The sequence below is a fragment of the Musca autumnalis genome, unplaced genomic scaffold, assembly GCF_047663935.1.
Source record: "Musca autumnalis isolate F117 unplaced genomic scaffold, ASM4766393v1 scaffold_5, whole genome shotgun sequence".
Lineage (NCBI taxonomy): Eukaryota > Metazoa > Arthropoda > Insecta > Diptera > Muscidae > Musca > Musca autumnalis.
Genome location: NW_027412088.1, coordinates 111,854,563 through 111,877,994, shown reverse-complemented (window position 1 = coordinate 111,877,994; position 23,432 = coordinate 111,854,563). Strand labels below are relative to the sequence as shown.

General features: G+C 34.1%; 1 protein-coding gene across 1 annotated transcript; it reads left to right on the top strand.

Annotated features, from left to right (window-relative positions):
* The first annotated feature begins 3,590 nt into the window (after positions 1-3,590).
* Positions 3,591-20,101, top strand: Tsp42Ek (Tetraspanin 42Ek). The gene is made up of 6 exons (XM_073988476.1): positions 3,591-3,652; positions 4,163-4,227; positions 19,190-19,348; positions 19,415-19,573; positions 19,660-19,860; positions 19,927-20,101. The coding sequence occupies exons 2-6, from the start codon at positions 4,168-4,170 to the stop codon at positions 19,996-19,998; spliced, it is 651 nt and encodes a 216-aa protein (XP_073844577.1). The 5' UTR covers positions 3,591-3,652; positions 4,163-4,167; the 3' UTR covers positions 19,999-20,101.
* Positions 20,102-23,432: the final 3,331 nt, after the last annotated feature.

Below are 23,432 nucleotides of genomic sequence, written 5' to 3'. Positions count from 1 at the left end.
CCATACGACTTCTATAAATTAATTACCTTTAAAAAGAAGAATAACACGAATCTCCGTGCACAGATTGGACTTCTATATCTAGCTATTGTGTCGATAACCTAAGAATAAACTATTATTTAATGCCATAAAACGCCAAATTTGATTAATTAAAAACTTTAGAAATTTAAAAACGGACGATACAGACTACGTTTCATAGACTCCAAATCCTTCTCAGAGTTCTGTTTGAGACTACAAAACTCATGTTTGGACAATTGGCAAACTCTAGCTAAGTCGTGACAAAATAATATAAGTCGAAAATTTTCATGATTGTTGTTCCGGTATACTTTTGGTATAATGTTAAAGAACGCCTTAACTAACTTTAATTGAAAGGTGCTTACACTTGGGAAGTTTTTGCAGTTTCTGAAACTACAATGTTCATAGATGAGAAAAATCCAAAAACAAGAAAAAATCGCTGGATGGACTTTTAAATAAATCGCGGTCAAAGTTCACATCTTTAGGTGTCTTTTAGGTTTTCACGGTTTTGCTTGGAAATTGCAAGTCCTATCGCAATGGGACTAAATAATGAGATATAGAAGTTCAAATTAGGACAATGCACTGACTGTATCGCCTTCTTATAAAACAATGTCATGTATGGTGTCCTTAACTAACTTCAGTTGGAAGCGGCAAGTCCTATCGAAAGGCAACTAAGGAAAATGTTGTAGCAGTGCAAATCCTCTTTAACATTTTCTTTAGTCCCATTTCGATAGGACTTGTCGTTCCCACGCAAAATCGTGAAAACCTAAAATAACCCAAAAAATGTGAACTTTGATCGCGATTTATTTGAAAATTCCTCCGGCGATTTTTTTTTCTCATCTATAAATAGTTACTGCGCCCAAAAGCCATTTCAGTTGGTCTCCTTAATATTTAGAGCTTTGAAGCATGGACTTTCCTCCTCAAAATTTGATATCGCAGTAAACAAGACTACAAATGTCAAAAAAGTCCAAAGGATCAGTCTTAAGCTGCACTTATGTTGAATTTTGAGAGGGACGTACATGAAGATGTTGGCCACACATATTCTCTTGGAACTTGTTGTACATTTGGAAAAAAATTTATTTGAAGAACTGGACCGATATAATCAATTTTGGGTTCGATATATTTCTGGAAGAAATACTGCGATGTGCAAAATTCAGATCGAATCGATTACTACCATTTTAGCGAAAGTTTTTGCTTTACGAGATCCAAAACGTTGACCAAATCGGTTGATCCGTTCGAAAGTTATCATGCGCTCCAGCCTGACAGACCACTGAGATACAGACGGACGAGCTGTCCGTCCAAACATATCGCTCATTTACTCAAAGAGTGGCATAACTCAAAAACGGGTTTTTGAGTTAGCAATTTCTAGTTTTTCTACGACTTCTATTTTATTTTGTGTCAAATTTTCATGTTGATATCTCTAAAAATCAACGAGTTACAGCTTGTTTTCTAAGAGTTTGGCATAAATCAACAAAAAGGTTTTTTGAGGTTATAAAGCACTAAAACAATTCGAATCGTGCTTGATCTTGCACAGAAATTTAGCACGAATATCTGGCAAGATCTGTTCAAAAGATGATCCCAATAGTTATTTTATTTTTTGTGTATTAACCTTTTTAAGTTGGGAAGTCAAATTTCATTCCGCAACTTAAAACGCGTTTTTCCCGAAACTTGATTTTTTGAAATATAAATGAGCGATATGTGCAATTATAGGGAAAAAAATGCAAGTGAGTATGCTACATATAGCAGATTTTAGCAGATTTTGACGAACACAAATTCATTTTTCTTCATAATTTTCTCCTCTTGTTTAGCAACAAGTAAAAAAAATGGTGGTGAAGGCAGCGAAACAAATTTCTAATTGGCTTTCAATATATAGTCCACGAAGAACGCTTCATACATTTTGTCCAATACACATTTTTCATGCACTTCCATTCCCACAATACTGAATTATTTTGGATTCAGGATGAGTGTAAAGCCTCGAGACCTCAATATAGCTTGAATAAGACATAACAAATATGGAGTATATTCATTACGGAATTCGTATTGAATAGAGGAATGATGTGGCATGAAGACGTAATTCAGATTTCATTGGAAGTTTCTCCCAAAAGGAGTATACAAACAAAAAATTTGAAAAAAAATCTTACATAACTTGACTTGATGTACGTTTTCTGTACAGAAACATCACATATATAAGATAGACATATAAGTTTTCATTTGAAATCTCCTAACATAAAAAATGTTTATGACAAAGAAAAGATTTAATAATTGGTTACTGTAGCTTAATAAATTTTGTTCGACCAAACTATTTCGGGGGGGGCCCGGGCCCCCCGTGCCCCCCCCCTGCGTACGTCCCTGATCCTAACCATATATGCATTTGCATAGGATTCCGCTGTCTAATGATAACCTACCCGATGATACCCTACCCGATGATACCCTAATTACAAATATATGGGAGCTATATCGAAATATAAACCGATTTCAATATAATTTTGCAAACTTTTGTCTGGATAAAATTTTGTTACATGTTTCAAATTTCATCAAAATCAGAACCGATTTGAATATAAATTAGCAAACTTATTTCTAGTTCAAATTCCGTCACACATTTTAAATTCCATAGAAATTGGACATACGTAGCGTGATTGATGTACCAATGGGAGATATATCCAAATTTGAAACAATTTCAATATAAACTTTTGTTTTAGTCACACTTTTTAGATTTTATCAAAATCGGACAGAATTTTCGTGATTGGTGTTACAAATACCTAAAATCGGCCGAAAATATATATGGGAGCTATATCCAAATCTGAACCGATTTTTACCAAAAGAAATACCGTTCGTCCTTTGGCCAAAAAATTACCTTCCCCAATTTTTACTTGAATCGGACAATAAATGCGACCCGTACTTTGATGACAAAAATACATGGACAGACGGACATGCATAAAACGACTCAGAAAGTTAGTCGTTAGCAGCAATCAATGCGTTTATTAAGAGAACACTTCGATGAGCAGACAATTAAATTTTTTGGGACGGTCGATTGAGCACCAAGATCGTGTGATATCACACCATTATACTTTTTCCTGTGGGGATATGTAAAGTCTAAAATGACATGTTTGCTTCGATTCAGGCCTTAGGGCAAAACATCACGCTTGTCCTTCATCAGTTACTAGTCGAAATGTTCGAATGATTCGGCGAAAATTGGATAATACGGAAAGACCGCCTAAGACGTAGATGCGGCCAATATTTGAGAGACATTAACATAAAAAAAATAAATGCAAAATAATGTTCTTTAAAAAATTAGGATCCTCTCACCCTTTATACGAGTATATACCCCTAAAAGGAATTATGGGTCTATCTCGCTGCCTTTTGCATGTTACATACAAATACACAATGATATAATACCTCTTACCAAAGGAGTTGAGTAGGGTATAAAAACTATTCACGTGTAAATCGAGTGTTGAGCAATGTTCCAACTTTATCGAGCTTACATGAAGCGAGCTTTTTATTAAGTCAGAACAATAAATATATTTAATTTTGTTTGATTTCACGTTGTATTTCTGTTAACAAATATTCTCTGCTGTTAACCTAACAGCATTCGTTCATTCATCATTGCCGATTTCAACTGTCCGCCAGCACAAACGAAAAGGTGAAGTCCAAAATAAAAAACGATATTCGGACAACTTCAGAATATACAAAGCGATCATCGACGGCAGACGTGTTTGCTCCCACTCTACCGCATTTTGTTGACTTCCAATTCGTTTGTTTTAATCGAATATTCAAAAATTTGAAAACAACGCGTTTGATTTTCAACGGTGACAGCATAAAATCAAGAAACAAATACATATTCGTGCAAAAACAAATAAAAACAAATTGGTATATACAAACAAACATATAAATACATATGTACATAAACATATTTTGGATATCTGAACGCAAATAAATACTATATAAACAACTTGTTTTAGCCATTTCTCGGCGGCTGTCTTTCCAAAAAAAAAAAAATCACAAAAAAAAAAAAAAACTTGACAGAAAAAGTGATTAAAATTTGTTTTTTTAATTATAAAAAATCATCAATCTGATAAAATAGAAACTCAGTGATCATTGAGTCAAGGTGTATATGAATCAAAATTCACTTTTTACTTTCTTTCAAATTTAGTTAAAATGGGCTGTACATCGGACTGCATGAAATGCATCTTGAATATCTTCAATGTTATTTATGGCGTAAGTACCAATAATGTTATTAACAAAAATGGACAATACTGGAATGATAACTCATAAATATTTTCGATAAGCCAACCACCATTGTTGTAATATGCGAATAATTTCACCTCAAACAAATATAGCTAAAAGTTGTCTCGGGCGTTAACTACTACCAATGATGATGATGATGTTGATGATATCATCTTCAGGCCTTATTCAGAATCTTTTTGTTTTATTAGAAATACAAATAAACAAAATATTTGTATGTACGATTGAAAGTGTAGCTTGTTCTTTAAATGTTAATCATCAAGCATCAACATTAGGAAACAAAACAATTTGGTTGTTGTCTTCAGGTATGGATATAAAACACATTTGTACATACATATGTACGTGTGAACATATGTATGCTTTATAATTTAATATTCATAATATTAAAATGTATAGATAAAGATAAAAATATGTTCCAAATGTAAATTAAATTGTATTTCAAATGAATTCTTATTAAAAATTTTAAGATTATCAAGGAAGAATACTTCCTTTGAAGCAAACTAAAATATGTTTTATTCCAAATATATGTAAATTGTAATAAATACAAGTTTTTATAATACATGTTTTATACGAACAAACGAAACATTGAACAATTTCAAACGAATTGATCATATTGCAATACTTTTTGTCTATACCTATGACAGGAGTGCTAAATTACAACTAATTGTATTGAAAAAAGTCTAAACTCGGAAAGTGGTGGTGTTTCTTCAGATAGTCATGGCTATCGATTTACAATTTTATGATGATCAAGATTAGATAAGATTTACAGATTTGGTGTATTCTGAGACCTATAGTGAATATTTATGACGAATAATTCTGTAGAATATTTGGATTTTATATAATCACATTTTAAAGGAGTTTTGAACGATTTTCGAAAAAAGAACCATAAAGACCCAGTTAACCTTATTAGGGTTAAAATTTCTAACAAAAATATTCCCCACATACTTCTCTGTAATGTTGCCAAAGACACTATATACATGGAATGCAAGGATTTTAAGATATCTTAACTCGAATATTTCGAAAAAAACTAGAAATGCGAGGAACTTGCCCCTCCTACTTTGGTTACTTTCCGATGTAAACTTTAAAAACGCCGTTACACATGTCTCATATTTTTAGCTCTCCTTTCATAATCTACTCAGTTTTCCTTGTCATTTTTTTGTCGCACAGTGTTTTTATAGCAATTACTAACGCATTGGCAAAATTAATATAGCCTCCATATTTTAGTAGGGGGTTTGGAAAGCCTATATGGGAACTAGATGCTACAAAATCGAGCTATAGTGGAACTCTGCAATTTTTTTGGTTTCCGACAAAATTAAAGCAAACAAGTAAGAAAAGCGTTAAGTTCGGTCGGGCCGAACTTTTTATACCCTCCACCACAAATTTCAGCCATTTCGGTGCATTAATGTGGCCACAACCTTCAAAATACCGAAATTCGGAAGGTACCGTTCTATGGGGGCTATATGATGGCGTGGAATTATACCTACAAATTTCTGGGGGAAAGTTTTATACGCCTAAAGAAGACTAAATACCAAATTTCAGCCATATCGGTGTGATAATGAGGCTAAAACGTTCAAATTATCGAAAATCGGGAGATATTGTATTATGGGGGCTATATCAACACGTGGACCTATATAAACATTTTATGGTAGAAATGTTTCTTAGCCTCTGGAAACACAAAATACAAAGTTACAACCGATTCTTTGGTCAAATGGGTCTAATACATTCAAAATATATTAAAATGACGCGTACTTTATAAGGGGTCCTATGTGGGGACTATACCCAAAACGTGGACCTATATAACCCAACTTTGGTAGGAATGTTTTCTGGCCTCTGAAGACACAAAATACCAAATTACAACCAATTCTGTGGTCAAATGGGTCTAATACATTCAAAATATATTAAAATGACGCTTACTTTATATGGGGCCTTATATGGGGGCTATACCAAAACGTGGACCTATATAACCCAACTTTGGTAGGAATATTTTTTGGCCTCTGGAGACACAAAGTACCAAATTACAACCAATTCGGTGGTAAAATGGGCCAAATATCTTAAAAATTCCTTAAAACGACGACGCGTCACGCGTCATTTTGTATGGGGGCTATACGAAAGCGTGGACCTACATAGCCCGCTTTCAATACCAAAAGTCCTACGTAAATATAACATATTTTCCCAAAATTTCATCAACCTACGTCAATCCGTTCGGACGCTAGAGTGATTTCCACAGACGGAGAGACGGACGGACATGGCTATATCGATGTAGAATTGCACGCTGATCAAGAATATATATACTTTGTGGGGTCTACAATGATTATTTCGAGTAGTTACAAACGTAGTGACAAACTTAATATACCCCCATCCTATGGTGGAGGGTATAAAAATTATGAATTTCGGTAGTCACAATTGAGTTTTTGTGAAATATCGACGTTTTGCCCGCCATATAACCGTTACTAACTTGTTTTAAAATTTTTAAGGTTATTTGAAAAATAATAATATAAAATTTTAAAAATTAAAATTATATTATAATACGAAGTTAAACAAAAATCAAAAGTTGGACCCAAATCCTCATTAACTACTGGAACTATTATTTTAGGGTTGGAAGTGAAGGAAAACTTAAAATGATGCCAAAATATCTTAAAGCGGGCGGTAAATCTTTATGGGGCATAATATTATCCACAATGACAACAAAAGTGTTGTTGTAGGCATAAATATTGTTGTTCTACCTTATCTTTTAAATATTCAGTGGGTAAGTACCCGTGAATTGGTAAAAACACTTTTTAATTGACAAAAATACCCATTGAATATTTGCCCTATGTTGTATAAGGGCATTCATTATTGAATGAGTCAACATCTTACAATTGTATCGTAAAATAATATACTCGTACATTATCTTTAAATTCAAAACATACTTGTATATGGAAGTAGCCCCAAATGCATAACTATAATTTGTAATTACCTTTCAGTTTCAATGGAATAAACTTGAATAGTACGCGCGCTCAAGTTGATTTTATTTACATGTTTTGAATTTAAATAGCTTGCAATGAAATCTGCTTCGCAAATTCGTGTAAGTTTATTATTTAATTTGGCACTTAACTAACCTATAATAAATAGGATGTCTGTCACGTTTATTACGTATTCTGCAAATATCGCGGAACACAGTGGTGTGATTTGAGTTTTTTTTCGTTGCAAAAATCAATTGTCTGGAAACGAATAAGATACTCGAATATTTTAAGGTGTTAACTACATTTGGGTATGGTTTGTATAACGGTATTTTAGATAAAAATATAAAAAAAAATTTTGATATGCTCTTGGTCAAATACATAAGTCTGCGTAGTAAAATAAAAATTTAGAAAATCCCGTTATTTTCGACATAACTAACGGAAAAATGTGTACAAGCAGATTTGGTTTTATTATGCAGCATAAATAACTGCACTTCAAAAACTAATATGTATGTACGTTCTCGTTTCACCAATGCTCAAAAGTATAAGCACAAAAATAAATCCAGAACCTGCAAGAATCTACAAATTTTTACTACGATAACAATTTTTCATTTATAATAACAAAAAATAGTAAAAATTAGTAGATTATTGCAGTTTTGGAACAGACAAAAAACAAAAAAAAAACTTTTTTTGGGCAAAGTAATATGGAAATTTATATTAAAATTTCTTTTCTGTGTAGTTGTCATAGTGTAGTTTTGCACATTTTAATATTGATCCCTTCCCCAATTGGAACAGTTTAATGATTAGAGGTTCTGAGGTACCAATTCGGGTTTGCTGGACGAAAATACCTTTGGTTTCTGTGGGTCACTTCATTTTTTGATTTTATAACGGTAAATACAGTTAAAAACGGGTTGGATCCAGAGGTCTGGTATTTTTACCTATATTAACTTTTTACAGCAATTAAAGTACTATATTGCAACCAGTTTTTTTTTTTTTTTTTTTTTTTATTACTTAAGTCTATAGATACAAAATCCTTACAGACTAGACTACTAACTAATTATATACAAAAACTGAATTAATTTCAACCGTTGATGTAGAAACTATGTGTTAAGGTATATGATTAATTTTCTTTTTAATGACTCACGATTTTCAGACAGATCTATAAGATTATATAATTTGTTAAATTCAAGAAGGAGACGGCGGAGTGGATCGTTGTTTGCATAATCGGATGTAAAATAATTAATATGAAGAAGTGAGTAATTACGTGTGGGTCTAATAGGGGCATAAAAACGGATTCTGTTTAATAGAAAATCTGAAATTATTTTGCCATGAATTACGTTTAAAATAAAAGTTACATTTAGCATTGTCCGACGACTTTTTAATGTGGGCAACTTTATTAAGTTTAATCTATGTTCATATGAGGGTAAAGTTTGTGAATTCCAACCACGACCTCTCAGGCAAAACAAAAGAAACTGCTTTTGGACAGATTCAATGACCTTAGCATGAATAGGATATGCAGGGTTCCAAATAATAGATCCATACTCCAGATTGGAGCGAACAAAGGATATATACAATTGCTTTGTGACTAAGGGATCTAAGAATTCCTTACTCCAACGCTTAACAAATCCCAGGTTTTTATATAGTTTGTTGCGGGTTTCTACCTATTAGGGACAAATAACCCCATCTAATTCCCAAAATATAGAAATTTATTACCTATGTAGATATTCAAAAAGACTCCATTATCCTTCAAATATACACAATATTATGATCACATTAATTGTCCATACATCAAACCTGGCAGTCTCCCCAGAATTGCATAATAAGTTTTCATGACCAACTTCTGTTTTTGCGTGATATGCGCAGTGGCTTCTACCTATCTACGGTACTATTACAAGAGGCTTTCTGTAGGATGCAGTGCAATCTCTTAGCACAATATTTCCCAAAGCATCGAATTTTAGATTTCAACAACCTTTGAATCACTTTTCCATATATTGAATCAAATTTCACAAATTTCTGGAGAAAGAATGTTCATTGTTTTTTGCTAGGCAGGTAGGATTTTTGCCTTTAAGAAACGTTCCGTAGCGTTTACACGAAGTGAGATATTTTATTTTTGCTCTGTTACTAAATTTTAGTGAAATTCCAACTTTAGTGGACTATAACTATTAGGAAACAGCATTTAACAAAATTTCGATTTATTTTATATTTTAGGAGTTTGGCATAAATCAACAAAAAACACTTCAAATCATGGATGTTCTTGCCAGGGTTTCGGAGTCGAGGTATTTGTGGCTCGACTCCGACTCCAGACCGGGTTTTTTCACGACTTCCTATACCGCTAAAATTAATAAAATTTGCACAAATGTTTAACTTTTTCCTATATTTGGCCATATAGGCTAATTTGTTGGCATATCCTAACGTATGCATTAGAAAGGGTATTAGTACTGAACTACGGAACATAAATATGAAGTAACATTCATATCTATATTATTTTACTGAACCTTACATTTAAAAAGGCAACAAAATACAATTTAGAAAGTTTTTGTTGCTTTTGGCGTTTGTTTTTTTGCACGAGTAATTTTTGGAAGGAACTCTTCCCCGTGAGAAAATCTTTAAGCTTTCAAAATATGTGAAAATGAAGGGGCAATACAAACCATAAAAACTGCATGCGCACGGTGTGCCTTAAACAAATTTAAATAGAAGGTGCTTACACCTGAGAAGTTTTTGCAGATTCTGAAACTACAATGCTCATAGATGAGAAATATCAAGAAACAAAAAAAATCGCCGGAGGGATTTTCAAATAAATCGGGATTTAAGTTCACAATTTTAGGGTTTTTTTAGGTTTTCACGATTTTGCTTGGAAACCGCAAGTCGTATCGAAATGAGTCTACAGAAAATGTTGAAGCTGTGAAAATTCTCTACAAGACTGACCTTTAGGTTTTTTCGTAGGTTTTACCATTTTTGACATATAGAGGTTCAGTTCAAATTTTTAGGTTTTTATCTTAAGTCTTCAAGATTTTGTTTGGAAACCGCAAGTCATATCAAAATGGAACTAAAGAAAATGTTGAAGCTGTGAAAATTCTCTACAAGATTGGATGATTTATTTTTTCCTAGGTTGTACCATTTTCAAGATATATAAGTTTAATTTGGGAAATTGCAGTAATGACATTGTTTTGTAAGGAGGCGATACAGTCAGTGCATTGTCTCAATTTGAACTTCTATATCTTAAAAACGGTAAAACCTACGAAATAATCTTTAAGGCCAATCATGTACAGAATTTTCATAGCTACAACATTTTCTTTGGGTGACGTAGGGGATGGAAGATACCAAGCAACGGTCCTGACCGGTTTTAACATGGCAAAGCCCAGGATTTAACTTGGTCCCTCTTTCATCTCAAGTGGACACTGACCTCCCCGTGGTGTCACCTGGGGAACTGCCTTTAACACCCGTTAAAGGTAGTGAGCTAACATGTGCCGCGCGTTCACCCATAAGAACGTTAAAAACTTGGGTTTGGGCTAGGGATACGCAAGTCGATTTTCGAGTAATCGATTCCTCGATTCTTTGATTTGAAGAATATAAAAATCGGAATCGAGTTTTGACTTCATAGAGAATCGAAAGATCGATTCTTTATTACGATTCCTCGATTCTTGCAGTGGGAATCGAAAGATCAATTCTGTTTTGACTTTTTCATGTACCACGAAAATGAAATATACAGACTACATTGGTAAAAGCAAGACAACAATAGTATATTATTTGTTGTACTGATGAACAAAGTTAATCTAACGGTACGGCAGTGTTAAACGCGAAGCATTGTACACTAAAACGTTCACATTTTCAACTAAGGAGTCATCTCGATCGAACGATTCTTTTATCCAAGTGAGTTCTAAGTAAGAATCAAAGGATCGAAAGATCGATTTTTGATTCCTACGTAAGAATCGAAAAATCGATTTTTGAGTTCTAAGTAAGAATCAAAAGATCGAAGGATCGATTCTTGAGTTCTAAGTAAGAATCAAAAGATCGAAAGATCGATTCTTGAGTTCAAAGGAAGAATCAAAAGATCGAAAGATCGATTTTTGCTTGGTAATACATATCCCTAGTTTGGGCGTCGGGTTAGTAACGCTCCCCTAGAAAAAAACAGCCTACTATGAAAAAACGAAAGAAAAGAAAAACAAACCCCTCTAAAGTTGACGAACCCCGCAAACGTTTTAAGGACCATGATCTGCGAATCTGCACCTGGAATGTTCGCACTCTTTATAGAGAAGGTGCAGTCTTCGCATTGGCAGACGTACTTGAAAAGTACAAGGCCGATATTACTGCCATACAGGAAATACGATGGATTGGGAAAGGCGTCACAACAACACCTAAAGGTGACGCACTGTATTATAGCTGCCATGACGTAAATCATGAGTTTGGTTGTGGATTCGTAGTTAGTCGGGGACTAAAACATCTGGTATCCAGCTTCACCCCAGTGAATGAAAGACTTACTGCAATTCGAATAAAAGCTAAATTCTTCAACATCAGCTTTATTTGCGCTCATGCTCCTACTGAAGAAAAGGACGAACAGACCAAAGATATATTTTACGAGCGCTTAGAAGAAACATATGACCGTTGCCCTGCCCATGACATTAAAATCATTCTAGGCGATTTTAATGCCAAAATTGGAAAGGAGAATATCTTTGGCCCAACAGTCGGGAAATTCAGTCTCCACAGTGAAAGATCTGACAATGGTATGAGGCTGATAGACTTTGCAGCTGCAAAAAACATGGTAGTTAGCAGTACCAGATTTAATCATCTCGATATTCATAAGGGCACCTGGCTGTCTCCAGATCAAAGAACAAGTAATCAAATTGATCATGTTGTGATAGATGGAAGACATTCATCCAGCGTGTTGGATGTACGATCGTTCCGAGGCGCATACATTGATTCGGATCACTACCTTGTTGCAGCAAAGGTACGCACCCGCTTAAACGTAGCAAACAAAGTACGAACAGACACAACACGAAAGTTAGACATCGGTAAGCTGCAATCACAACAGATAGCCACAGCATATTCCACTCAACTAGCCCAATTGCTTAATCAAAGCACTCCTCATCCCGATAACATATCAGCGCAATGGCAAAGCATTGCCCACTCCATGCAAACAGCCGCAAAATCCATACTTGGATACCAGAGACCTCCACCAAGGAATCCATGGTATGATGAGGAGTGTCGTGCTGCCACCGAAGAGAAAAATGCGGCATATAAGGCTACTTTACAATCCGTAGCAACGCGTAGCGCACGAGAGAGATACAGGGAGAAAAGGAGAGAGGAGAAACGTCTTTTCCGCAGGAAAAAGAGAGAGATGGAAAAGCGGGAGTGTGAAAAAATCGAGATGTACGGGAGCCAGAATGAAGTCCGAAAATTCTACCAAAGAGTCAAGCATCAAACTGATGGCTTTGGTACAGGCACATCCTCCTGTAGAGACCAGCAAGGTAATTTGGTAACTGATACAGATAGTGTACTCAGGATATGGAAAGAACATTTTTCAAATCTGTTGGTATCCAATAGCAGCGAAGACGACGAAGATACCACAGTCCCAATCCCAGAAGATGGTATTGAATGTATACCGCCCAGCCAAGATGAGGTAAAGACAGCAATAAATCGGCTGAAGAATAATAAGGCAGCAGGGGCCGATGGCTTACCAGCCGAGCTGTTCAAAACCGGAGGCGACACGCTGATAAGGTGTATTCATCAGCTAGTTAGCACCATCTGGCAGGAAGAACGAGTACCCGACGATTGGAACCTGAGTATCCTGTGCCCCGTCCACAAGAAGGGAGATAAGACTGTATGCTCTAACTATAGGGGCATAAGTCTACTCCCTATTGCCTACAAGATCGTGTCAGGGATATTGTGCGAACGACTAAAGCCTATGGTAAAAGAGATAATTGGACCATACCAATGCGGCTTTAGACCTGGCAAGTCCACCATTGACCAGATATTTACCCTGCGGCAAATCCTGGAGAAGACCCAAGAGATGCAGATCGACACCTACCACCTTTTTGTCGATTATAAAGCAGCCTTCGACAGCCCGCTGCGTTCAAAGGTATTCCAAGCCATGTTTGAATTTGGTACTCCCGCAAAACTCATCCGGCTTTGTAAAATGACTTTAACTGACACGAGGTCCTCAGTTAAAATAGGAAAGAACCTCTCCGAAGAGTTTGGTACCAAAAGAGGTTTCAGACAAGGAGACAGCCTTTCGTGTGACCTCTTCAACATCCTGCTAGAAAAGGTTATACGAGAGGCAAACGTCAAAAGAAGTGGCACAATCTACACCAATAGTCACATGTTACTTGCTTATGCTGATGATATAGACATCATGGGCCGATCAGTAAAAGAAGTAACTGATACCTTTATAAAGGTCGAAGGAGAATCTGCTAAAGTGGGTCTGGCGGTAAACGGTGAGAAGACCAAGTTGATGGTGTCGACGCGCAATGCGTCCATTGAGCTCGGAACGACTGTGGAAGTTGGTTCCTATAATATTGAGGTAGTAGAAGACTTCGTCTACCTCGGCACCTCCGTAAACACAACAAACGACATCAGTTGTGAAATAAAAAGAAGAATTGTATTGGCCAACAGATGCTACTTTGGTTTAAGTAAGCAGTTTAAAAACAAAGCCACATCTCGTCAAACAAAAATAACGCTCTACAAAACACTGATACTACCCGTGCTGATGTATGGCTCCGAAGCATGGGTACTTGCGCAAGCAGACATGACAGTGCTTGGTGTGTTTGAGAGAAAAATTCTTCGAAAGATCTACGGACCAATCTGCGTTGACGGTGAATATCGGCGTCGCATGAACCACGAGCTGTATCTGCTATACAACAACATCAATATAGTTAAACGTATCGAGATGCAGCGATTGCGTTGGCTAGGCCATATCATAAGAATGAACGATGATGAACCCGCTAAAAAGGCGTATGAATACATGCCACATGGCGGTGCACGCAAAATTGGCAGGCCAAGGAATAGGTGGCGCAAACAAGTGGATGATGAGATGAAAAGGCGCGGTATTCCAGAGTGCAAAGCAACAAATAGAGAGGAATGGAGATCTCTTCTTAGTTCGGCCTATAGAACAAATGTTCTGTAATGGGCCAGCTAAGTAAGTAAGTAAGTAAGTAACATTTTCTTTAGCCCCAATTCAATGGGACTTGCGACTTCCAAGCATAATCGTGAAAACCTAAAGAACCCCTAAAAATGTGAACTTAATTCGCGATTTATTTGAAAATCCCTCCGGCAATTTTTTTGTTTTTTGATATTTCTCATCTATGGGCATTGTAGTTTCAGAATCTGCAAAAACTTCCCAGGTGTAAAAATTATAAGCAATTCATGAAAAGGTTTTAAAATGGATGTAAGCCTACATTTTAGAATGCTTCGAGAGTCTTAAAAATCGATCTTTAATGAATATTATCTAAGAAAACTACGAAACTTTTTTTTAGATTTTCTTCGTCTGAAAGAACATAATAAAATCTGCTTTCTGAATTTTAGTTTAAAAAATACCACGAAGTTTTGTGGCAAATGCCGTATACGAACCCCCTCTTATAAAAGCGTTTTTCAGTGTCAACTCGAAAACTAAACCGATTGCCATATATTTTTGTGGACTTATCAAGAACATCAAAATCTAGTCCTTCATCGATCGATTTTGTAAAAAATATTAGATTTTACGAAAATGGTGGACAGAAAAAGTCAAAATATTAATGTTTGGCTTAAAAACTAACGTTTTTGCCATAAAACGGTCGACAAAATATGACAAATAAAATCGATCGATGAATTTCTAGATTCTGTAGTGGAATTCTGTAACTCATTTTTCGAGCTACCTATTTTTCTTTTAAAATAAATAATGATTTTTTGAAACAATGTTGGTGTCCCGAATTTAATGTTATATTTCTATAATGTAGAAAAAAATTGCCCGGAGTCGGAGTCGACTCCAACTCCAACAAAATTGCTCGACTCCGACTCGTAGACTCCGACTCCACAACCCCGGTTCTTGCACAGAAATTTAGTACTGATATCTGGCTAGCCCTTTAAAAAAGATGGTCCAAGTGGTAATTTTAGTTGATGAGTAGTATTCGCGTAAAACGCATTTTTCTCGAAACTTGATTGTTTGAGAGGTGACACTCTTTGAGTAAATGAGCGAATTTTTTGTCAGTAGGCTCTTTTGTTACCTTTACAATTAAAAATACGAGAACACAATTATTATCATAATCAACATTCTAAGAGAACAACTAAATGTTGTGTCTTTACAGTTAAATTTAGAAATAGGCTTCAATCCCAATAAATAATAATTGTAAAGATATTGATAAAATATGTTTTATATATATGCTTTATTTATATTTATGTTTGTACGTCCATTGGCTAAAGAAAGCTGCGAAAATAATGTTTAATCTTCTCACATCTTCACGTGATTTTCTTCGCATTACGTCATACATGCATATAATCAGACAACTGTCAAATTTGCATGACAATATTAAATGTTATAAAGCTAATTTGTTTTTTTTTTTTTTTTTTTTGATTAGTACTGTTAATTTTAAACAGAATATTGGAATAAAAATTTATTTATATATTGTAAACAAAGATGTCAACAGAAACTTGTTATTGAATTGACTCATTTTAGTTTTCAATGATGCGATGAATTCCGAAATTAGTTATTTTTAATATTTGTTGTGAAGTATGTATGTGCGTGGGGTAAAAAGTTGGCATCTTTAAAAGCGTGGATTGAATGATGCCATTTTCTTCTTCTTTGTTTGCTTCTATTGCCGTCGTATTTCGAGATTCTTGAAATCAGAACAATGTATCGATTTTAGTCTTGAATCATTCATTAAAAACATATGTTTAATGAAGCATGAATCGTTCCACAGATAGTGTTATAACGGATATATTCATATATTTATTCTTACTTGAAATTACATTAGATATGTGTTATAAGTAGCACTTAAAGGATCTCGCTTAACATTCACTGAAAGCATGTTCAATAAGGATTATGGACCTATGCGCATACATATGTAATTCGTTACGTATTTTGATTGATTACCTCAAATTAAAAGCATTCAATTTGTTTCATTTCAAAATAAATTTGGGCCAGTTCATGGCCGTTTGTGCTGATTTAATATATATATATATATATATATATATATATATATATATATATATATATATATATATATATATATATATATATATGTTGTTATTATTGTTGAATATGTTTTTGAACTATTGTTTGCAGCGAAATATTATTTAGGATTTAGGTGTTAGGCATGGCGTGTGAATTTATATTCGTTTAACAATGAGAACACGCGGATATCTTAATCCACAAATGGGAACATATGATTCAAAATTATTTAATACTAAAAAAATAAAATAAACAATTCAATACCGTTTAAAAAAATCTTGATTTTGTATTTGTATCACTACAAGTGTTGGAGATACATAATTATCATCAAAACTTTAAAGATTTATTGAAAATTAAATTGTTTTCCTTTGTTTATAAACAAATGAAATAATTTCGATTTACTTAAATAATTTAAAAACCAATAATTATTTTTCAAACTATATTATTTCATATTGAAAAATTCACATAAAAAATAATTATACATATGGATGTTTCTAAATACAAACATATACATATGTATATACATTAAGGTATGCAAATTTTGGTAAAATATTTTTACCACTTGATTAGCAAGCATAAATATTAAACACGCCCAAATATTTTACTTTTAAAATTATGGCCGTATGTGTGGATGTTTGAAGAACATATCGCTCATTTACTCAAAGTGTATCATAACAGATATTAGTATTAAATTTATATGCAAAATCGAAAATAAATCTCGTAGTGTTAAACCCAAAAAAATTAATTCGAAAAAAATAATAAAAAAAATTCTCAGAGAAATAAAATTCTATGAATGATTCGCATATGTGACAATAATTTATGAAAAAAATAATTTTATAGGAATGAATTTAAAATATTTTTAGTTAAGTTTTTTTTTTGTGAATGGAGTGATTTTTATGTTTTTTGTATGTTATTAATAACATCATTTACATAACATTTGTTTCAATGGATGATTAAAATCACATTCGCTTAAATTTTTAGTAAAAACTTTAGGAAAAAATCCAAAAACAATTTTTTGGAACCAATTAAAAATTGTTGTTTCGCATTGCGTTGAAGTTCGCCGGAACCAACCATTAACGCAAATCGAGGTATTAGTGTACTATTGTAATGAGTACTGCGAGAACTATCCGCGATAAAGTTTAAATTTAATGCGCCATCAAGTCTGAACCTGTTCTTAAGCCTAAATGTTTGAACTTTTGTTTAGAAGGTACCGGAAGAAGTGTACGTAAGTTTGGAAGAAGGATTACGATGTGCAATGATTAGACAAAATCGAGGACTCATTTTAAGAGCTATAGTTGACGGCCGTAGTGTGGACTCACACTCGAAACGATCCTAGCCATGTCCACAAAATGAACATTTGTAAAAAAAATAGTTTTTGTATTACGATGCGCAAAAGTTGGTTGTCGTGCTCATCAGACTTTTAGTTGGTGACGAAGCATAAACTTGTGCATGAAAAACATTATATCGCGGTGAACTTTGACCGCGATTTATTTGAAAATCCCTCTAGCAATTTTTTCTTGTTTTCTGATTTTTCTCATCTATAAACGTTGTAGTTTCAGAAACCGCAAAAACTTCCCAGGTGTAAGCACCTTTCATATAAATTTAGTTACGGAGCACCGTGTATTTCGAAGAGGCATTTACCTAAATGCTAAGGACATACACATTTTAGACATACATAGGTCGACGTTTTGATGTAGATGCCATAGAACCGGACCTCCCGATTTTAGGTATTTTAATGGTTTTATCGTTATTATCTCATCAAAAGGGCTGAAATTTGGCGTTTAGTCTTCGTTTGGACAACAAAACTGTTTCCCAGAAATTTTCGGTGCAGGTCCACATTTTGTTATAGCCCCCATACCTTCCAGTTTTGGGAATTGTAAAGGTCGTAGCCACATTATTCAAACGAAATAGCCGAAATTTGGTATAAAGCCTTCGTTGGGGCTGTTACAGGTCCACGTATTGACGTATTGGTATACACACCATAGAACGACACATCCCGATTTCGGTTTTAGTATAGCACCTGTAGAACGGTGCCGCTTGCTTTTCGGTGTTTTTGAACTTTTAGCCAGCCGAAATGTCTGAAATCTGTTCCAATATAATTTTTGGTTGAGGGTATAAAAAGGTCGGCCCGGCCCGGTTTTTATTTTAATTGTAATGACGAATATCCCAACGTTGGTTGGGGCACGTCAACAAAAGTGAACGATATTAGAGAAGACCTTTTGAGATGAAAATTGGTCACAAATGGTCTAGAGAAATAGAAAAAAAAAAACACTCAGCAATTTCCAATTTAAGGAATAAGGAATATCTTTAGGTTTGTTGGACATAACATGATAATGAAAGTAGACCGCCTTGGTGTTGGTGTTGATGGTCAAACATCAGAGTTATTACAGAAGGCGTTGAACTAATTTTATTATTTTGAAATTTTCATTTTTATGACAAATATGTCTGCCTTTATTTAGAGAATTAAAAATATATAGCCAGCTAATCAGAGAAGACCAACCGAGCATAAAATCAGTATCAAGTAGATGTCCGACAGTGGTCAAATATAAACATATAACCAGAGGCTATCCCAAAATTCCACTTTTGGACTTTTATTCTTATCGTCTTCTTTTGAATTTTAGAATTTTTCATTTTATGCATTGGAATAAAACCCAACATTAAAAATTTGGGAACCACATGAGTATTACATGGTACATTGGGTAGATAACAAGTATATTCCTTTCAAATTTGATTATTTCGTGAAATTATCATAGTACGCATGATTTTGGTTTTGGTTTATAATAATCGTTTAATACTTTTATTAATAAAATTTAGAGAAATGTAATTTTACACCATTCTAATATATTTTTACTTTCAGATTTCTGGAATCGTGTTGATCGTTTTCGGAGTAACTTTGCTGCAAACGGCCAATATTGTACAATTGTACATTATAATTGCTATGGGTGCCATTAATTTGATTGCCGCCATTTTGGGTTGTTGTGGTATTTGCCACGAACACGTCTGCATGACTGCCACTGTAAGTTGAAGATTTTTTCTATACATACAAATTATACATTAACGTATACTACCATATATATTTTAGTACGCTCTCTTCATATTGTCATCTTTAATTGGCCAAATCTACAATAAAATCAAACCAGCTTCCACAGATGAAATCAAGAAAATTATCCGTAGCACTATCAAAGCCGTTTGGGATGAGGAATTAAAAACTCCCGGTGCCATGGATGCTACACAAAAATCGGTAAGTTAGAAACTAATGTTTCAATAACAGACCAAAGTCTCAAATCTATGAATATTATTTTATCAAACTGTAATAATTATTTTAAGCTCAAATGCTGTGGTCTTGATGGTCCCACCGATTATCAAAGAAATGGTCGCTTTGTTTTGCCTGCAAGCTGTTATCCCGATGACGCCTCAACTGCTGGTCATGCATTCTATAGTGTCGGTTGTGTTACAGCTAGCGAAAATAAAGTTTTCAGTTTGGCTAAATATCAAACTTCCAGTGAATGGGGTGTAATTGCCGTTACCGTAAGTATATTTTGACATTTTGAAAAATTAGCTGTATATTTCAATGTGATTTCCTTGTGATTTCAGGCCATCTTGTTCATCTTCTCCATTTACTTGGTATTCCGTTTCAACAGCAGAAATAAACGTTATCGTTACTAGGAGGTTTTTACATCACCCCTTTTTCGACTCTAAAATTAATGTTTATTAATGATTTTTATTTTTGTTAACTTCGAATAATAAATTTTCTAACTTTTGTATTAAACGATTGTGTTTCACTCTGTTTTTCGCCAGACACTCCCAGACTTTATTAGGGTTTCGAGCTGCCATTAGGAAAAAATAATAAGTAACAAGTTAGAAAGTATCAGTCAGCTGTGCGGAGATGTACCACCAGCGTCTGACCAAAAAAGAAGCAAACACAATGATTATGCCGTATATAAAATACTAGCAAAATGCCCGCCACTTCGTAAGCGGAAAAGGAATAATATACAAATAAACAATATTTAATATGGAGAACACTGAAAATGTTGATGTACTAATACTTATTTGAATTGATATTTAATTTCTTTCAAGTACTATTCTACACTTCAACAGCGGCCTACATTTTAAATTCCAGTCCATGTTTTATTAGAATTTTCCAACCGAATTTTAGAATTTGTGATATCAAAATGTAGAAAAACTTTATTCAGAAGATGTTACCCTATATAACAGTTAATTTTTGAGCCATTGTATTTTAGCCTTTTTTTCTCAGGATGTAAAAACCTTCTTGTAAAACATTAGCCGAAAAGACAACAAAGATAAAAACAATTTTGTTGAAAAGGTACGTTTGACTTCTTGATTTCAGTACATTATTTAGAAACCGAATTCGTGTTAACCTAGAAGCAATAGTACATTATTCAGTACAATTTTTAAAATCAGGACCTTAGCTCAAATGTTACAGTTTTAGCTCTACTTGTTCATTCAATGTCAATGGTATTACATGTAGAAACCTTTCATACATTTAAAGGCGGATTTAAATAAACATTCTGATCCAATCTCAACAGTTATCGATTCACCCAGTACCAGTGCTTCAATATTTAGTATTATTTCATACTTCTAGTACACTATTGTACGACCACCTCTAACAATGAACCTGACAAATCAATAATATATCAGAATTTCACGTGTATACCAAATTTATTGCAATTTTGTACTTTTCACGCACTAATGATATAATTCCATCTTCATTGCTACACCCAACGTCAAATTTAATAGCATTTAGTACATTTCGTATTTCTCAATAAATCAACCAGCCCTCAGCCTAATTTTAGAATTTGTATGCATTTCAAAAAATCCGTATCTAAACACCAACGCAATCCCTCATACAACAATTCGAAATTCCACCTATATTCCATCATGCAACACCAAACTGGTACCAAATTTAGTACTTATAGTATGTATAAGTCCAAAAATTACTTCCTTTTATCCAAAACTATATTCAAACCGGATTTAGTATTTTTCGTATACATTAGTACGAATTTGCAAAACTTCCCCTCTATCTCCACTCTAAACGTCAACTGCTATACTAATACTGAATTTCACAATTTCAGCTCTAACCCTTTACACAATAACAATTTGGACCAAATTCTGTGCCATTTAGTAATTTTCGTACACTTATTGTATGTATATCCACAATCACATCCATATCACAACACTACACACCAACAACGGCTATAATACAAAATTTCCGAATTCCACTTCTATTCATAATACTATTAATACTTTTCGTATGAAAGTACGAATTTCAATAACTATCTCCCACAGTAATTGCGAATTTCAGGATTCCACCTCTATCCGTCCACCCAAATAAAAATTTTACCAAATTTAGTACCATTTATTAATTTTCGTACCCATAAGTACGAATTTCCAAAGCTACCTCAATGCAACACTCATAAGTAACCTTAATTATAAATTTCACGATTCCAGCTCTATCTGTACACCCAAATCCAAAATGTACCAAACATAGTACCATTTAGTACTTTCCGTACCCATAAGTACGAATTTCCGAAACTACCTCAATCCTACACTCCATAAGTAATCATAATTCCAAATTTCAGGATTCCAGCTCTATCCGTCCACCTAAATTTAATTATACCATATTTAGTACCATTTAGTACTTTCCGAATTTCCAAGACTAAGTCAGTCCAACAGTAATCATAATTCCAAATTTCAGGATCCCAGCTCTATTCGTTCCCCCAAATCCAAATTGTACCAAATTTAGTACTTTTCGTACCCAAAAGTACGAATTGCAAAAAGCTTCCTCAATCCAACACTACAACAGTAACCTTAATTCGAAATTTCAAGATTCCAACTCTATCCGTTCACCCAAATATAAATTGTACCAAATTTAGTACATTTAGCACTTTCCGTACCCATAAGTATGAATTTCCAAAACTACATCGATCCTACACTCCATCAGTAATCTTAATTCCAAATTTCAGGATTCCAACCCTATCCGTTCACCCAAATATAAATTGTACCAAATTTAGTACATTTTGTACTTTCCGTACCCATAAGTATGAACTTCCAAAACTACCTCAATCCTACACTCCATCAGTAACCTTTATTCGAAATTTCAGGATTCCAACTCTATCCGTTCAACTAAATTTAAATTGTACCAAATTTAGTACTTTCCGTACCCATAAGTACGAATTTCCAAGACTAACTCAATCCTACACTCCAAAAGTAATTAAATTCCACATTTCAGGATTCCACCTCTATCCGTTCACCCAAATCCAAATTGTACCAAATTTAGTACTTTCCGTACCCATAAGTACGAATTTCCACAACTTTCTCAATCCTACACTCCAACAGTAACCTTAATTCAAAATATCAGGATTCCAACTCTATCCGTTCGAATTAATTTAAATTATACCAAACTTAGTACCAAATTTAGTACCATAAGTATGAATTTCCAAAACTACCTCAATCATACACTCCATCAGTAATCTTAATTCCAAATTTCAGGATTCCAACTCTATCCGTTCACCCAAATATAAATTGTACCAAATTTAGTACATATTGTACTTTCCGTACCCATAAGTATGAATTTCCAAAACTACCTCAATCCTATACTCCATCAGTAACCTTACTTCGAAATTTCAGGATTCCAACTCTATCCGTTCAACTAAATTTAAATTGTACTAAATTTAGTACCATTTAGTACTTTCCGTACCCATAAGTACGAATTTCCAAGACTAACTCAATCCTACACTCCAAAAGTAATTAAATTCCAAATTTCAGGATTCCAGTTCTAACCGTTCACCCAAATATAATTTGTACCAAATTTAGTACCGTTTACTACTTTTCGTACCCATAAGTAAGAACTTCCAAAACTACCTACATCCTTCATTCCGTCAGTAATTTTAATTCCAAATTTCAGGTTTTCGTGTCTATCTAAATCCAAATAGTACCAAATTTGGTACCATTTAGTACTTTTCGTACACATAAGTATGAATTTCCAAAACTACCCCCATATTTCAATCGTACACTTCAGCGGTAATCTAAATTCCATATTTCAGGTTTTTAGCTCTATCCGTTCACCCAAATCCAAATTG